The sequence below is a fragment of the Mixophyes fleayi genome, chromosome 3, assembly GCF_038048845.1.
Source record: "Mixophyes fleayi isolate aMixFle1 chromosome 3, aMixFle1.hap1, whole genome shotgun sequence".
Classification (NCBI taxonomy): domain Eukaryota; kingdom Metazoa; phylum Chordata; class Amphibia; order Anura; family Limnodynastidae; genus Mixophyes; species Mixophyes fleayi.
The window spans coordinates 273,428,841-273,446,695 of record NC_134404.1 but is presented as its reverse complement, the minus strand read 5'-3'; the positions used below and the strand labels follow the sequence as shown (position 1 = coordinate 273,446,695).

Below are 17,855 nucleotides of genomic sequence, written 5' to 3'. Positions count from 1 at the left end.
TTTATTTTTTAAGTTGTATTTTTGCTTTGTTCAGAATTCAACTATTTGGAAACCCCCCCTTAAAAATCCTGCATTTGCCCCTGTTGAGTGGTATAAAACAGGCAATTAGAAAAATGGGCACCAGAGAGCCACATGCTTTTTTTTTTAATATATGCACTCAAATGGCCAACCTCATACTATGCTTTGTTGAGTAGTGACTTTGCACAGGGAAGTTTTATTAAGCAATGATATTGCATTGTCAAGATTTTTCTGCAAGACAAATTTTACTACAAGTACTAGTGTATTTGTACCAGAATAGTGAGATTTATTTACTTATTTCTATTGAGTGCAATTAGGATTTATGGATATTGCTGCACTCTATGTAAGGTGGAGATAATGCAGCCAACATGTGAATGGTAACGAATTCTGAGATATATACACACACAAAATTAGTAATATAAGATACTGTACCTACACACAGATTGTCATCTATGTTGAAATTATCTGTACCATGTGTAAGCTTATGCTAATGAAATAATATTACAAGTACAGATTCTATTTCATACACATCTGTGTTGCGATTGTGAATTTATAATGTCTTAATACAGGGGATTATATAAATAGAACTGAGATACAGTAAATTAGGTTTAAAGGACTGTAGATGTGCTGTAAGAGGGAATGTGGTAATGTAACGAGCGTAACCACAGAATACGAAAACAGCATGTGCAAATAAAGCGTAAACACGGGATCTTTAACAAGTGCTAAAAAAAAATTAATAAAAAAAGAAAAGTGGAAATGACCTGTGTAATGCAGAATGTACATGCATTTGAAACAAACACACAACAAAAACGTTTGCAAGTTACTGTGTATCTTGTAATGATCTGTATAATGAACCAAGTTTATACAGGGTGATTCAAAAGTCGCAGTACACCCATTTATTTCAAAAACTCTACAGGAAATTGGGAAACCTGAATACTCCAGTAAGGTATGGGTGACGTGGTCTATCTTTTACGGTATGTACCAAACATGGGCGCCATCTTGAAATCGGCCCAATTCCTGTAGAGTTTTTGAAATAAAAGGGTGTACTGCGACTTTTGAATCACCCTGTACTACTGTATATGCTATGAAAAAGTTAGAGTACATGAAGTCTATAAAAACAAGCACCAAAACAATGTAATACAATATTAACAAACAAATGCCTGTACTAAGAGCAATTGAAGTGAGAGCTTATCTGAAAGGAAAAATCTCCTGCAGATGACCCAGGGGTGAAGCTTTCAGGCCACAAAAGTGATCTCCACACCACACTGAAGCAATAGGAGGTTCCAAGTAAATTCTTAACGCGTTTCATCATTCCGACTTTATCAAAAGGAATGTATATAATTGCAAAATGTCCAGGTTTGTATAGTTTATATAATTAACAGAGTCCAATCATAAGAACACACAAGGCGGGGATTAGATCCGCACCTTACAAGTAGCATACTTCCGCCCAAAGAAGTGTATGACACTGCTATCGAGCCCGCACCAGCCGAAGATTATTTACGATAATGGAACATAAAGAACATGATACCCCAACAACAGTGTACATGCATCAAGCACAGTGAACTAAATCATATTTAAAAACAGTATAAGAATTATTACATAATCAAGGCACCATTTTCTTGATGGTATTAGAAGCAACAAAAGCACCATCTTTTAGTTGTACAAGTTAATGTGCAGAACAATATTAGCCTAGAGGGCGAGAAAACACCTTTTTATAATTAAAAGTCCGAAATACCAAATTGTATGAAAAACAATTCTATCTGTATTAAAAAATTTATTAACAAAAAAGTATGCATTTATAATAAACGAATGATGATAGGAATTGTAATGTAATACAATACCTCATCCTTTAATATACAATCTAATACATATAGAGTATAAACATTTAAATAGCAATTATATTGTTACATCACCTAAAATGTTTAAAATACAAAATGTCTAAATACATAATACAAATCAGCAGAAATCCTCATAGCTCAATATACAATATAGATTCAAGTCATACACAGAGAATATGTATATAGATGCCCAAAGTTACAAGGGGAGGGGGAGAAAAAAAAAAAAAAAAAAAGAAAAGAACACACACATTAGAACATAGTCAGCCAGACAAAAATACATTAAAAGGTGTTATCTCAAAAGCCTCATTAAGAACATGAAGTCTACCTATAATATAGGCAGCTATTTTGGATGCTAAATCAATATTAACAAGTGCACCGGTTATCAATTCACTAGAAACCAATGCCTTATGGATATTCATTATGAAAGCATCAAAAGTCGTACAAATAAAGGTTACAGAAATACAACTGTACAAATAGGTCGGTCACCAAGAACAAATGCATTAGTATAGACAGGAACTTGTAATGTATGTGACTATTAGGAGGGAGGAAGAATTATGGGCCAAAAAAGTGGAAAGGGGGGGCGAAATACACGTGGTTAGAAGTACTAAAAGAAATACACTGATTTGCAAAAGTACTAAACTATTATACACACAAAATCCCCATAGAATAGAAATTGGGTTGTAGTATAGAGGTTTGTCAGGATGAGAGCATAAATCTGATATGATGAAATAGAATATTAAATGTCAGGGACCAAATAAAAAATATTGCATTGATACATAGAAGTGAACCTGATTTTAAACACTAGGGGGTAAATGTATGAACATGCGGGTTCTTCAACACCCGCGTGTTCGGCGATTAAATTTCAAGCGGCGCTGCATTGTAAAGGGAAGTTTCCCCTTTACAATGCAGCGCCGCTTGAAATTTAATCGCCGAACACGCGGGTGTTGAAGAACCCGCATGTTCATACATTTACCCCTAGATGTAAATTAGGGAGAGCCAGATGCCTAGGTGATTAATAAATGTTTGCAAATTTGTATTTGTATATGAAACCTTTATCTATTTTTGTTTTATTGTCTGTAATCATTGTACTTTTTGTATATTATATCTAACAATTTAATAGTTCTGTCATTATTGCTCTAAATTAATCCATTACCTGTTTAGAAAAGACAGTTCTTGGCTGGATTAACTCTTTAGAAACCAGTGTGTGAATGGTTCACTGTGTAGCTACCTGAGCACAGAGTGTGCGCAATTGGATAATTGAGTCACAGGTTTGCTGCGGGCCTTTTATGTAGCTGGTTACAGTTGCTGAGAGGTGTGCAGCGTGCAACTGTGTTGGGAAAGGGACCAGCGAAATCTGTAGTCTGAAAGAGAGGCGAGTGTGAGGTTTAGGCTGGAATCCTGTGTGTTCCCTTACAGTAAGCTTCCAAGTCACAAGTGAGCAGAGGGCAGTTTGTGACAGATAAAGGGGTTCAGGTGCGGTTTCCTGACAAAATAGAGGCAATATATAGTGACTGTTGGAATATATGATAAGATATTAAATCAGGGACTAACTAGATAGGGCTTATCCCTGACAAAGTTAAAGAGAGGTGGGCCGATGATGGCGAAACCTATTCAATGTGACAATTTACATTGCATGAAAATCCAATTTTGGAAACTTTGTTACAGCATATTGCCATGGTTATACTATCTTCATTGGTATGCGAGAAATTCATGTAGAGGTGGCCACCCAGTCTTAGGAGATTGACCAACTGACACTATATATTAGGCACTGGAGTATAACCACACACATGCTCTTCAATTACTCAATTGTTCAATGTTATAGTTGAAATGCAAACTACAAGAGCTGACAAGCATTTCAATTGCATTATCCAGTTATAGGCAAGGAGGGCATGGGACTGTACAGTATGAATAATAGTACATGTGGAGAAGAGAAAATGCAAAAACAAATTGGTTATTAATGTGTTAAACTGGCAGAATATTTTATACATCTTAAATAAAAAAAAAGAAAAAAAAAAAAGAGAATGTGTAAATGTTAACCACAAGAGTGTGCTAGAGAGAAACAGGTATATTCAAGCATCAAAATATATAGATGAGGCACCTTTTCTTTGAATAAGTGGCACAAACCATTAAAGGCTCGGTGGACACACCAGATCACCCCTCCCACTAGACTTTAATTGCTGTGGGTGAAAAGAAGCACAAATTACATGCCATACAACATACATGCTAGATTGTGCTGTCCACCTAAAAAGTGCTCCATATCTATTCCTTCCTCATCCAACAGGAGTAACTGAAAAGTGCACTGGAATCCAACCCAAATCAACTCTTATTCTTTTATATAATCTTTGTTTACTTTGAAATTGCATCCCTCCAAGAAAAACAAAACAAAAGTTATTTGCCCTTATAATCACATTATTCTATAAAGCTAGTAGTCATTACAGAAAACATTATGTTTTTGTACCCACTTAATTGATGGAAAATTGTAATATTATATTAAAAACTGCAAAGATGCAGCTTCATTTGACATGCTTGAGCTACACTGGTGATAGGACATTAAAATGATAGGACTGCATGTCATTATTGCACCAGATGGGTCTGCTATGAGTTCGTCATCACCATCATAATTTATTTAGCGCCACTGATTCCGCAGTGCTGTACAGAGAACTCATTCACATCAGTCCCTGCCCCATTGGAGCTTACAGTCCAAATTCCCTAACGCACATACACAGAGGCTAAAGGTATTTTTTATTTTTTTTTGATAGCAACCAATTAACCTACTAGTATGTTTTTGGAGTGTGGGAGGAAACCGAAACACCCGGAGGAAACCCACGCAAACACAGGGAGAACATACAAACTCCACACAGATAAGGCCATGGTCGGGAATTGAACTCATGACCCCAGCTATCCTGTCCAATCAGGTGTGTGTTTGGGGTAAACCAAATACTGAACCATGAGCAATCCTATGGAAGGATAACATACTTTTCCACACAATGCAGGTTCTATTTTCACAAAGAAATAAAAACATCCTCATCTGCACACGGAATATAAAAACTAACCTGAACATTACATTTTCACACAGAAATAGATTGTCGTCAAGAATCCACTAAGCCAATGATGGGCAAGTTGGTTTAGCTTGAGGATGAGATTGTGAGCAGCCAGCTGGGGGGTAGGCGCAGGCGAAGGCTCAATGGGCCGCCCTTGTCTGCCATTGTTATAATTGCTGGGCTGCAAAAATACCGCCCACTGTTCAAATTCAACAGAAGCAACACTGAATTTCCATCAGAAATCTATATTGTTGATTTTAAGGGGGCTGGGGGTTAACATTTTTATGTTAGTCTACAGCAAACGGCTTTAACATTACGTCTTTGCATAGGTGCAGATTCACAATTAAATGACTCATATCTATTCTTACGTTACAAAACAAACAGATTGTTGCCATTTGTGTTGCTAGGTGTGCACTAAACATATTGCTGTACATCCACACATGTACATATGATCAGCTATTCATATTTAATATTAAAAATCAAATGCAAGGTGGTGGGTGGTAGCTCATGAGTGGGACATGTCCGTTTCAGAAACTAAGCTAGATTAGGTCTCTCTTTTTTAGCAAAATTTCCAATAAAAAAAAATAAAAATCAAATGGACATTTTTATTGCTTCATTTTTGTTAGTGTATATATATATATATATATATATATATATATATAAAACAAAATAAGCGAGAGGGGGCGCCACATAGTATAATACTGTATGTAACAATACAGACTAATGTACCAAGTAGTAGAAATAAAGATCACCACGTGGGTACAGACACACAGGTTGAAGTGAATCAAAAATAAGTGCACTCAAGAGTACCAGCACCATGCAAATATAATATGCGTACCAGATATAAAATCTTTAAGGCTTATCTGTTAGTATCCTGTATCATCAGGAGCTCAGATTTTTCTCCCAAGTCAGTGTTGTCTCACACAGCGATAGGGGTACAGAGCTGGCAATAAAACACTTCAAAAAGATCTTATCTGGGTATCTTTGTAAAGAGCCTAAACATTAGGAACATCAATGCAGGCTCACCAACATATTGCTGGATTCTGGCTCACCAACATGCAGCTGGACTCAGTAATCACATCAGAAACAGTCCTCAACGCGTTTCGTCTCATGTAATAAAGACTTCATCAGGAGGAAATTGTATTTCCTCCTGATGAAGTCTTTATTACATGAGACGAAACGCGTTGAGGACTGTTTCTGATGTGATTACTGAGTCCAGCTGCATGTTGGTGAGCCAGAATCCAGCAATATGTTGGTGAGCCTGCATTGATGTTCCTAATGTTTAGGCTCTTTACAAAGATACCCAGATAAGATCTTTTTGAAGTGTTTTATTGCCAGCTCTGTACCCCTATCGCTGTGTGAGACAACACTGACTTGGGAGAAAAATCTGAGCTCCTGATGATACAGGATACTAACAGATAAGCCTTAAAGATTTTATATCTGGTACGCATATTATATTTGCATGGTGCTGGTACTCTTGAGTGCACTTATTTTTGATTCACTTCAACCTGTGTGTCTGTACCCACGTGGTGATCTTTATTTCTACTACTTGGTACATTAGTCTGTATTGTTACATACAGTATTATACTATGTGGCGCCCCCTCTCGCTTATTTTGTTTTAGATTTTATCCAGTACACCATCTGGCCTTGTGGGGATTTGGCAGCCGCCTGAACATAGGACATTCGTTTATCCAAAGAGACATTTAATCTATACCTATTTGTCTACCTAGAGTTACGCGCTGTATTATCTATTGTATTTTGATATATATATATATATATATATATATATATATATATATATATATATATATATATATATATATATATACATATACATACATATATCTCCAATGTAAATAATGTATTCATTATATATACACATAACCACACAACCTACCTTAGAAACATGATCATAATTATCTTGGCCTACCTGTACTGTAGGATTATTGAAAGAAGAGGAACACCAGAGGAGAACATTCAAACTCCTCATAGACAGCTGGTTGAATGCAATATTTTGTGTTTGAAATGTGGAGATTACACATTAATATTTCACAGTTGGTATAACAAAAAAAAAAAATCAGACACTATATACTAAAAGGAACACAGATATCATAATAAATATTTAATCCTTTAATATTTTGTAGATACAAAATATTTAATAAATCTCAAAAATGATAGATCTTCTTGAATTGTGTAGTACATACTGCTTTGCTGCAATATTTAATGTCTGGTACTCTTGTAGGTATTTTTGACGATACTGTCGGATATTAAGTTTCTACAATATATATAGATTGTATCTTTGAGCAGGGCCCTCTTTCCTCTCAGTCTGTCAGTGATACACAGTCTTGTTCAATTACATCCACCCCCCCTCCCCCTCTCCAATTGTAAAGCGCCATGGAACATGCTGATAAATGTTGCTTGATTGATAACAGTAAGGTACTTCTTATCGAAGTTCAGATTTTTTTACTGGGTCAAAAACTGTAATGTAACCAAAACAAAATCAATAGCAATATAACAGCAAAGTAACAACTATTATTTTGAAAAGACAATAGCTCTCAAACATTGGGGACAAATAGGTGAAATTCCTAGAGAAGTCCAGTGAAACCCTTGTGATAATTAATCAACTGAAATAATTAGCAGCATCAGTGAAGCTCCAGTGCTGGACAGAGACCGGATGATAGCTCAACAAGGGAATCAAACAGAAGTGTAGAAAGCACCCATAAAAATCTTGGACACCATCTAATAAAAGTCAAACTGACAGGAAATCTGATTGCTTCCTTCATGTTGCTATATATTGTCTGACAGGTTTCTGAGCTGAAGCCCTTATATCTCCTAATCATAAGAGTTGATAACTAAGCCCAAAATGTGCCAGAAATCTGATGCTTCCTTCATGTTGCTGCATATTCTGTAATAAAGTCTGGATATTATAGGACAACTAGTAACTGGGATGCTCATCAGCAAGCAATATATGGGATATAATGTGGGTTGCAAGGAGAATTACAATGGAAAACTCACATTTGAGGACATCCACCGTTTTCAGAAAAAAAATGCACTGTTCAGTCCCAATGATGACGTTACGTTTGCAACCTCTAAAATATATTATGGTGGACATGGCTGGACTAAACTCATAGCTTTGATTTCCCATCAATAAAACAGAAGTCTTTACGATTTTGTTTCATTTAACAAAACAAAAAAAATGCAGATAAGAGTGTAAAGGAATCAAAATACATTAAAATATTTTCCAGTTTAATAAATTTCAATTTTCTTATTTTACAAAACAAAACACTAGCTTTATCACCATCATTTATTTATAAAATGATTGTAAGCCCCATTGGATCTTACAATCTTAATTCCCTAACACATACACAGACTAGAGTCAATTAACCTACCAGTATGTTTTTAGAATGTGGGAGGGAACCGGAGTACCAGGTGGAAACCACGCAAACACCGGATAACATACAAAGTCCTGACAGATAAGGTCATGGTTGGGAATTGAACTCATGACCCCAGTGCTGAGAGGCAGAAGTGCTAACCACTAAGCCACCGTGCTGTTTACCTTTCACAAAAAGTATTGTAGAGAGACTCCATTTCAATCTACAAAAGTGAAATTACAAGCAATATTTTTCTTATGGTCTTAAAACTAAGCACAATCAAAACCACTTGCTTGACATAATATGATTTTCTGTAATTATTCTCAAACTAATCCATACTAAATGATGGCTGGAAAGAAAAATCAAAGGACTTGATATCCAGGTGTACAATAAATTCCTGTCAGTGCATTTAAGTAATCCAATTTCACACAAAGTTGGAGTACACAAATATTTATTGCGATTATTCCCCCTAAATCCATTCATTAATCAAAGTAAAGTATTAGTGTGCTGAAAATCTGAAAATATTAAACAAGACAACAAGACAAGACCACTTTTTAAAAAAAAATAAAAAAAAGTTTTGGTTTGTCCAATCATTACAGAATGAAATATTTAAAGCCATAGATGATCATACACTAAAACTAATTCAACCTATTCCTTCAGATACCACTTCATAATATATGGTGTGTAGATATCCAGGTAATTAGATTATGGAATGGATATAATTAGGGATTGCATAACTATAAACCAGGTAAGAAAATATGCTTAATGCATGTATTATATTAATTGAAGCTGTGAAAAAGGATTGTTCTCTCCAGAAATCAGCTGCACCCACTTAACATTACGTCAACAAATTTCAAAAGCTGTTCTATGAATAAATTCCTAGAGGGCAGAAACACACCTAAATAGGAGTGGCACCTCATTTAACCAACTTTGCACCGATTGTATTTTAAGGTAGAAACTGTCAAGTGAGAGAGTTACTAATTGGAAATTATACTTCAACTTTTAAAAGGCAAAGGTGCCAAATAATTTGTCCTTGCAATATACAATTTCCTATGGTTGGGTTTACCTATCCCAACAAATCCCATCCTAAATTCTCCATGGATGCTTGGTCTTCTATTACAGACCTAGCTGAAGACAAAGTAGATCAAGTTTTTCACCCAAATAGGATAGGTGATGTCACAAATTTACTTTATATTGTGGTAGGGTGCGAGGGGTGTTAACCTTTTTTGTGTGTTTTGGGATGTGTATACTTTATGATTGCTGAAAAAGTCTCTGCAAAGTTTACAGCTAAGTACTGACATGAGAATTAAAAGTTACCATGTATTCTGTCAATAAGGGATTGCAAATGTTACCTGCATAACATAAGCAAAACATCCCTATCCTGTGATTTACAGAAAGACAGACAATTTTTTGTACATACCCACACGCTGCACCCATTGCAAAATATAGCCATCAGATGTGAAACCGGCTTGCTCAGCTGAAAGCGTAAAAAGCTCAAAGGTTGTTTAAAAAAATATATATAATAAGATTTGCTTTTAAACTCAGTTTAATGTTTGTTATTCCACTATTACTTTTATTGAATTTACCAGCACTGACCACTGTATCTAGATCATGCCTGCACTTCCTTAAAATATAATACCACCAAAAATTGAATTCAAACACAAGCTGAAAACTTCCTGTGTGCATAGTAAAGCAGTTCAGACACACACCCATACCTCACACCAAGTGGTAGATGGAGATCTTTAAAAAAAAAATATATATATATATATATATATATATATATATATATATATATATATATATATATATATATATATATATATATATATATATATATATATATATATATATATAGCCATCTATACTAGTTACAAACTAATTTTCAATTAAGGAAAAAAAGGTGAATACAACTGGGATTATGCCATGTTCTTGACTGTGCTTATAATTGAGCAATTACCATGGACAAATCACATCACTTTCGCAGATTACGAGTACACCACTAAAATGCCAATAGCTAGAGTAACTTTTTAAAATATATTTTTTGCAGGGTGTATTTGATGACCGCATCTATGATTTTAGATGTGATTTGAGCATTTCCTGGAGTAGATAACATACTGTATGTAACAGTAACACAAACTTTAGTCTCTTGGTGTGGTTTCACAATAATTTTAACTCTTTATTAGAGGCTTGCTTGTTTACCTGCAATTCTGCATAAGAATGTTGAAAGTTTTGATCATCTCAATTCCATGCCTTTCCTGAGAAAGTCATGACTGCTTCAGTTGGCAAAGTGGAGATTGCAAATGTGTTGAGTCATTTAATGTTCAAGGGTTTCCATGAAAAAAAAAAAAAAAAAAAAAGGGCTATACCTACTACCATAGGACTGCAAGCGGAACATGTTTTTAAAAAGAAACAAACCCAACAGAGCCTGCGAAGGTTTCAAGGAAGCCAGGGGCCACAAATAAATAATAGTAAAAAAAAAAAAAAGCATTGAAGGGCCAATTTGTTTTACAGTACTCTAGTTGGACAGCACTCATCTAATAGCAAGTGAGCTTATGGATTAAAGTAGAAGTGGAGGACTAAATGGGCTGAACCAACAGGACATCAAACCGCTCTCTAACCTAAGCATCTGAAGATGCCATACTTCTGCATTAAAGATGCAGAGAAGGACAGTGTGCCTGAAGTCTCTATAAGTCATGTTACACTTTAGCTTCACCTGCAGTTTAATAAATTACAGATGACAATAAAGACGCAATATAAGGGTATTTCACCTTACTGTGATAAAATAATAAGTTATAACATTTCGATCAATTACAAAATAATGTATGCAAATCAGGCAGAGATCAGACAAAGAAAAGGGAATAAAACTATGATGATACTGTACATCCTGGAAACACTGGTATCCCTCATCGGGAAACGAGAAAGATTATAATTTGGCACATATCTTAGTCTTCGCCAGAATCATGTTAATATATTTTTCCTTTTTTTCTGCCATTTTCAAATATAATTCACATACATTATAAAGTTATTCAAATAGGTTATCAAAAGAAACTCATATCTGTTCTAAACAAAATGCAATATATAATCAACTTGAGTGCACAAAGAATGTTATCCCTGGTGTACCCACTGCATAGTAAAATTGAAGAAAAAAAAATTTCTTGCTACTAATTAGGTTAAGTCAGGAAACATATCTTCTGTTATTTACATTATACAATAGTGGAAAATGAATGGAAGTAATTAATCCTTATGGAAGGTGATCATATGCTCCAAGCACAAATACAAACAAAAATTGAGGGTACCTCCCAATTTAACCTCTATTCAAGTAAACCTGTGCGGGCTCTATTTGGAAGACTGAACAGAGAAACCATGTACATAGGCCTTCAACCAAAAGAATGGCTTTAGCTATTAGTCCTGCAGTGTACAGACATTAAAAAAAAAAAAAAAAAAAAAAACAGGCACACTATCATGGATGCACACATTTAGGAGCAATTTGCAAACGTATGCAAAATGAAGAGGGTGGTTTCTAAATTTAATACTCTCCTATGTGATAAACCAGACTGTTCCTTCAGATAAGATAAAAATGTCACAGCCACTTACAAGTGGACAACTATTTTAGCACATTCTTTATTGCACTCAGTCAAGGATGACCAGCAATACAACTATCACCATGAAGTCACATGCATTGCAAACTACAGCAACAATGTGTTTGGAATACTGATTTCAGGATATAAACCCCTAAGCACATGTACAAACATGAGTTAGGTTTAGATAACTTCACTACTCAACTTCTTTCTAATAATGATAAATTGAGACTATTGTAGATTACATTTTCAATTTGCATACGGATACAAATATTTTAATTAAAAACAATGTTGCAGAGTTTCTGCAACACATTACACTGGCGATTAAATACATGTAGCTTGTGGAAATACCGCCAACAGGTGCTTACCAAGAAGAAAAGAGCACATGTCCTGACTTGGGAGTTCATTTTCAGCCAACAGTTTGGGAAGAGATATGCAGGAAAACTACTCTGCCCTCCTGCCAGACACTCAATCACAACAGCAGCATCAACTCGTTTAAAGGCCTATTAATAATAAGCCAGAGAAACAAGCAACATCTTGTCACCCTGCCATGAATTTCTTTAACCCAAATGCCAGCTGTTAATGTATCAGGTTAGAAAAATCAAATCTACCTGCAGTGGCATACATTTTGGGCTCTGGGTACAGATACAAGCTGGAGAAGGTTCATCTCATTGCATACTTCTAGACTGATTGCACCTGCGAGAAAACATAACTCCATCATCTACAGGGCCAGGAACCAGTTTACGATTACCAGCTCTAACGCTGTACTCCCTTGTCAGTAACATCAAGCCGGTGTACAGAAATGACTGTAATAGCTGCAGTGGGGGCCACCAACTATCTGTTGTGGGACCGCCGTGCTCCCATCATGGTCAAGATATTGCTACCAGTAGCAGAGCCTTAAGTTCAAATTTTAGCGCATGGGGCGAGAAGCAAAAACGCCACCTCCCTAACACTCAGTTTCAATCACATGCACCTAAAATATTCATAATCTGTCCCCTCCCGCCCACTCCTGTAGTGCTGCGCCCTGGGAGGTCTCCCCATATAGCACAGCTGTATATCTAATCTAGAGAAGTTTTCCTAACAAGATTTAAGATATTTGGCACAGTATGTAACTTTGTTATCCACCTCTGTCCAAGCTCTGCCCTCTGATATTCCCACATTATTTTAGGAGTGGTTTGCTAAGAAAAATTGTATCCCAGTATCGAAAACCTTATCTTAAAGGTCTTCATTACAGTTAAGCTTGTAAAGCTGTAATATATACTGTATATTTCTGAACATTATTAATAGTTATTTTACCAAGTGTCTTGCATTTTAGGATGAAACGTTCTATCAATATACAGAGATAGGAAGTGTTATGTGCATCAGAGACAGTATTTTAAGTCTTTCAGTCCCCCTCTGGCGTGTACGTGAGCCCAAATTATCTTCCTTTACTGGTGTCACAGAACGGGAGGTCACAGGTAAAGAAGGTGCAGCTCTATACTAGCCATGTGAGAATGACATCTCTAATGGGTTGTTTGTCAGATTATTATAAATATAATAATAAAATAGTGTCATCATAGTGAGATGTCCATTTTAACCAACTTCCCATTTGTATTCAACAAATAGGGGGGAGTGCAATTTTGAGGGACATCTCATCTTCTACTGAAACATTCTGTGTTCATAAGGAACAATATTCATCAGGACAATTCTGAGCAACAAAAGTTTTGTCTTAACCCCCCAAAAACTAAGGGGGGAATTCAATTCCCCGCAAAGTACCGCCACATTAATATTACCGTAATAGCGGTAATATCTATAAACACGGATTTCTGCTCGCAGCTCCCAAAAAGCCGGCATTAGAACTACCGTAATAACGGTAATTACGCACACTATTACCATAATAACGGTAATAGTTTTAGCGTGGCGGTAGTTCGGGGGGAATTGAACTCCCCCCTAAGAGTGGTTAAAAAAACATAAATTAGGATATCAGACCTGTACTGGAGGCTTTCATGAAAAATCTAGGCAATATTAAAGTTATCTGTTAAAATAGATGGATATAAATTTAAACAGCTTCTAAAAATACTGCATAGAAAGGCCAACCGAGAATATAGGATTCCGCTTAATCGACCCGCAATCAAAATAGCTCCCCCTACCAGCTGTCTCAAACGACAAGATCATATTTCAGGCCAACTTGGAACCAGCCTTCATCTTCTATTAACTAATTAAACCTCATGTTATGAACTACTGCAGGACACACAAGGAAGTAAACACTCTGTGACCTTTATAGCAGTTCTCTGCTTAAAGGGCCATTAAACCGAAAATAATAGGCGCATATATGAAGAGCTATTAATAACATACATAAATATTTATATAAACATTTCTGGAGTTGGTCAGAACGGAAGACAATACAAGCATGAGAGGCGTTTTCTTGTTCCTGAACACCAGAGAATTTCTTACTTTTACACATAAATTCGTGAAAGATATAGAGTAGCTGTTTTATATAAGACAACTTGTATTTTTGGTTCTTTGGCCCTTTGTGAAACAAAAAAGTGGCTTAACTGGATGGAATATGGATCTCAGTGGCGCGCGCAAAAAAACCCCCAAACCACGCGAGAGCTGCTGCGCATGCCGTTTCGGCAGCACTGCACTATACAGCAGCCATGGCGCTGTCAAAGAAGCGTCCGCGTCGGTGCTGTATACAATACAGCATCGCTATGTGGGGCACTTTGTTAGCGGAGGGGAGGGGTTTCTGGAGACCCAGAACCCCCCCCTGCGTGCGCCTCTGGATCTCTCCTTTGGTACTGTCTTATTAGTTACTAAAGATAACAATATACCTATAGATGTCTGTATAAAATAACTTTTTAGCTAGTGAGCTGTGATATCTCAACCCACCCAATACTAAATTTATTTTGACTAATTAGCCACTTTACTATGGAAATTGTAGTAGCCTACGCCTCCCCCCTCCCTCCTAACAGAATGGCCGGGACACTCAAAGACTTCTAGGAGAGCAGAGCACACTTTGCATCCAGCCCACTTCCCTAGTGAAGAGACAGGACTTGATCAAGAGATTCACAGCAAATCGCGTCATCCTGATCCCGATCCCTGCTGCGTGATGCTGTGAAATGCACAGGCATGGCCCAATGCACAGGCATGGCCCCCAAACTCTGCACCAGGATCTCAGAGTGGAGATCTAAAATGTTGGCATGTATATAGAAATTGCTCCTCATATCTACAAGTTTATACTGTATTTATTAAAAAGAAGGAAAACCAATGAATATGTACGGAAGTCTTTTCAAAGAACTGCAATCTCCTGTCCTCCCTCCGCCACCTACTGTGCACTCTATTGTTAAAGTAACAGACTTATTTCCTACTTCTTTACAATGACCTGAACTACTGTGGTTCTGCTATTGAGCTTTACAATAATTGACAGTAAACTGTTAAAAGTTTTCTATAACTAAAGATGAGTGGAAGAATTTCATGCATATCAAGTTTTGCAGCGGAAAAGGCCATTTCACAATGGTGCCAAAGGCGATACAATCTTCGCCTTTTTCTCCATAATCTACAGTCCATAAAAGAGCTGGAAGGGTGAGAGAGTCAATTTATTCTGTACTGTGTCTGGGGTAGAAGGCAGAGAAGAATAAATACGATGGAAGGAATTCCACATAGAACACTTTAGACCAAAATTCTGCCATATAAAATTACCAACTTCTGCACCCAAATGCGGAATTTAGGAAAACTTTCAAGTAACAGTTTTGAAAATGTTGCTCATCAATACCCATAATTGACCAGGAGAAAATAGGATGTAACCCAGTGCAGAGACCCGTATGGGAAACATATCTCCGTCTTACACTAGACAACACACCATCCATTAGTTTGTACTCCAATAAATACCAGTCAGTAATAGTCTTTGTACATCAAGTTGTAGAGAAAATACAGACAGTGAAGTATTCAAAGGAGCAACAAGATATGTAGCCTATACAGAGAATACATGCATTAATTAATTGAAACAAGATTCATAATGCAGTTCATTTTAATTGCTGAAAGTTACAAATCTGCTACTCTCATTTTCTACCTATAGACATGAAGTCATTGTCCTCCTCCTCTGGATGTATCACCCAGAACATTATGCCACCCACTGGTTCTGCATTAATAAATGCTAGAACAAAAACCAGTATAAAAAAGCATGTCAAACATGCTTTACATGCAATTGTTTACAGCACTTTTACTTGCACTGCGGAGGTCACTGGAGGTCAGCTTGGCATCCACAATGCAGGTACCTATGTTAAAAGAATGAAGCAGCGGAGCTAAAAAATAAATTGCAAAGCTACCATAACACACCCAAACACAACTAACACCCTGAATTGGTGTGGAATAATTGGAAACAATCAATTCCATTTTCAAATGGGTTTAAATGTAATATTAGCATTAAAGAAGTTATTGCAACATAAGACATTAATGTCAGTGAGTGCGAGGCCTTCAAGTGCAATGTATTTGTCCACACAAATGAATGAGTTAATACTTCCTAAATCTGATCTAATGCAAAAGAGGCTTCTACAGAACCAGACACAATAGCCTTACCCAGACAGAGCGAACTAATGGCATTAAATGAAGGTGACCCAGACGCAATGCTTTCATGTACATATAGGCCAGAGAAACACAAAAACTGAAATTTTCCCATATCATTTAACTTCTGAACCTAACTACAAGTAACACCAAACTAGCATTAACCTCAGTCTTGTATGTATCAGTGTGAACACATGACTGACAGATCGTTTAGAGCTTTAATTTCATCCCTCATATGCTTATAAATGAATGCTGATTAGTAGCATTTAAAAGGCTGATAAACCAGACACATTTGTTTCTGCTATGGTGAAAAAAATATTTATTAGATACAGGATAATTATTTATCAAACAATATATACATACTAATCATAAATAAAATATATAGATATAGCTATAGATACACACACACACACACACACACATAGATAACTGGTATACAGCCATGTACATGTGTCTTAAATGTATGTTCTATATAAATGATATATATTTGTATTACATATGTAATTAAACGATAGTGCCACACACCACATCCTAAAGCATGCAGTCAGAGGCTTTACAGCAAGTCATTACTGTATGCCCTTACGAATCTCCATACCGTACCTCGCAGCCATAAAGCTCACTGAGCTGCTCCACAATCCACTCCTCCAGCACCAGCCGTTTCCTCAGCTCTTTTCTGTCATATTTCACAGTCACTTTGCCCTGCTGCTGTCTCCTCTGTTGCTGCTGCTTGTGCTGAGCCGCTGCGACCACTACCTGCGGGGAGTCCTCCCGGGATGCAGGGGCTGCCAGTGGGGTCTGGAAGAACACCCTGCCCCCGGCTGCAGGGCTGGGCTCTGTGCCACTCACTGCTGACATTTCCTTGGGTATAGCCAGGTGCCCGCAGCGCTGTGCTCTGAGGACTGGCTTCTCCTCTCCGGCGCAACAATCCTAAGGCGCACACTCTGTATGCACCCCAACCTAAACCGTGCTCCCCTGACTGCAATGACGGTCAGAGCTTAGATTTCCTTTCTTTATGGTTATATCAAACGATATTCTCCATCTTTCTATTTCCCTCCCTCAGTGCCTTATTATTCCACCTCCACCTCTCTCTGCAATATTCCTTCTTTTCTCTCTCTAATCCTCCTCTCACCAGTCTGTCTCCTCACCTAGCACCTGCACTTCTCCCCTCCTCCTGCATTAGGCTCGATTCTGGTTCGCTTCTATACTGAAGGGAGGTGCTTAGGTTCCCCCCCTCCAAAAAAAAATAGGGGTGGGAACAGCGACGTAGCTATCCAATGCTAAGGTTGATAATTGAGTGATGAAGAGTAATATATTTTGCCTTTATGTCTGTCAGGGGAGCCAGTGCACTAGTACTAGTGTTAGTGGTACATTTATACAGTTTATTTGTAATAACTTTGTACGACATAATTGTATTTATGTTTCACATTAAAGTAATAGGTGCAGAAGTACAACAGTCAGAGTAGCTATTTT

The 17,855-nt window shown here is 36.9% G+C and overlaps 1 protein-coding gene across 1 annotated transcript in view; it reads right to left on the bottom strand.

Annotated features, from left to right (window-relative positions):
* PPP1R14C (protein phosphatase 1 regulatory inhibitor subunit 14C) overlaps window positions 1-17,570 on the bottom strand; it is a 58,928-nt gene extending 41,358 nt beyond the window's left edge. The window contains exon 1 of the mRNA XM_075203611.1: window positions 16,986-17,570. Coding sequence (XP_075059712.1) covers window positions 16,986-17,240 — 255 coding nt within the window. The 5' untranslated portion in view covers window positions 17,241-17,570. The remainder of the gene's footprint in view (window positions 1-16,985) is intronic.
* Between the last annotated feature and the right edge of the window lie 285 nt (window positions 17,571-17,855).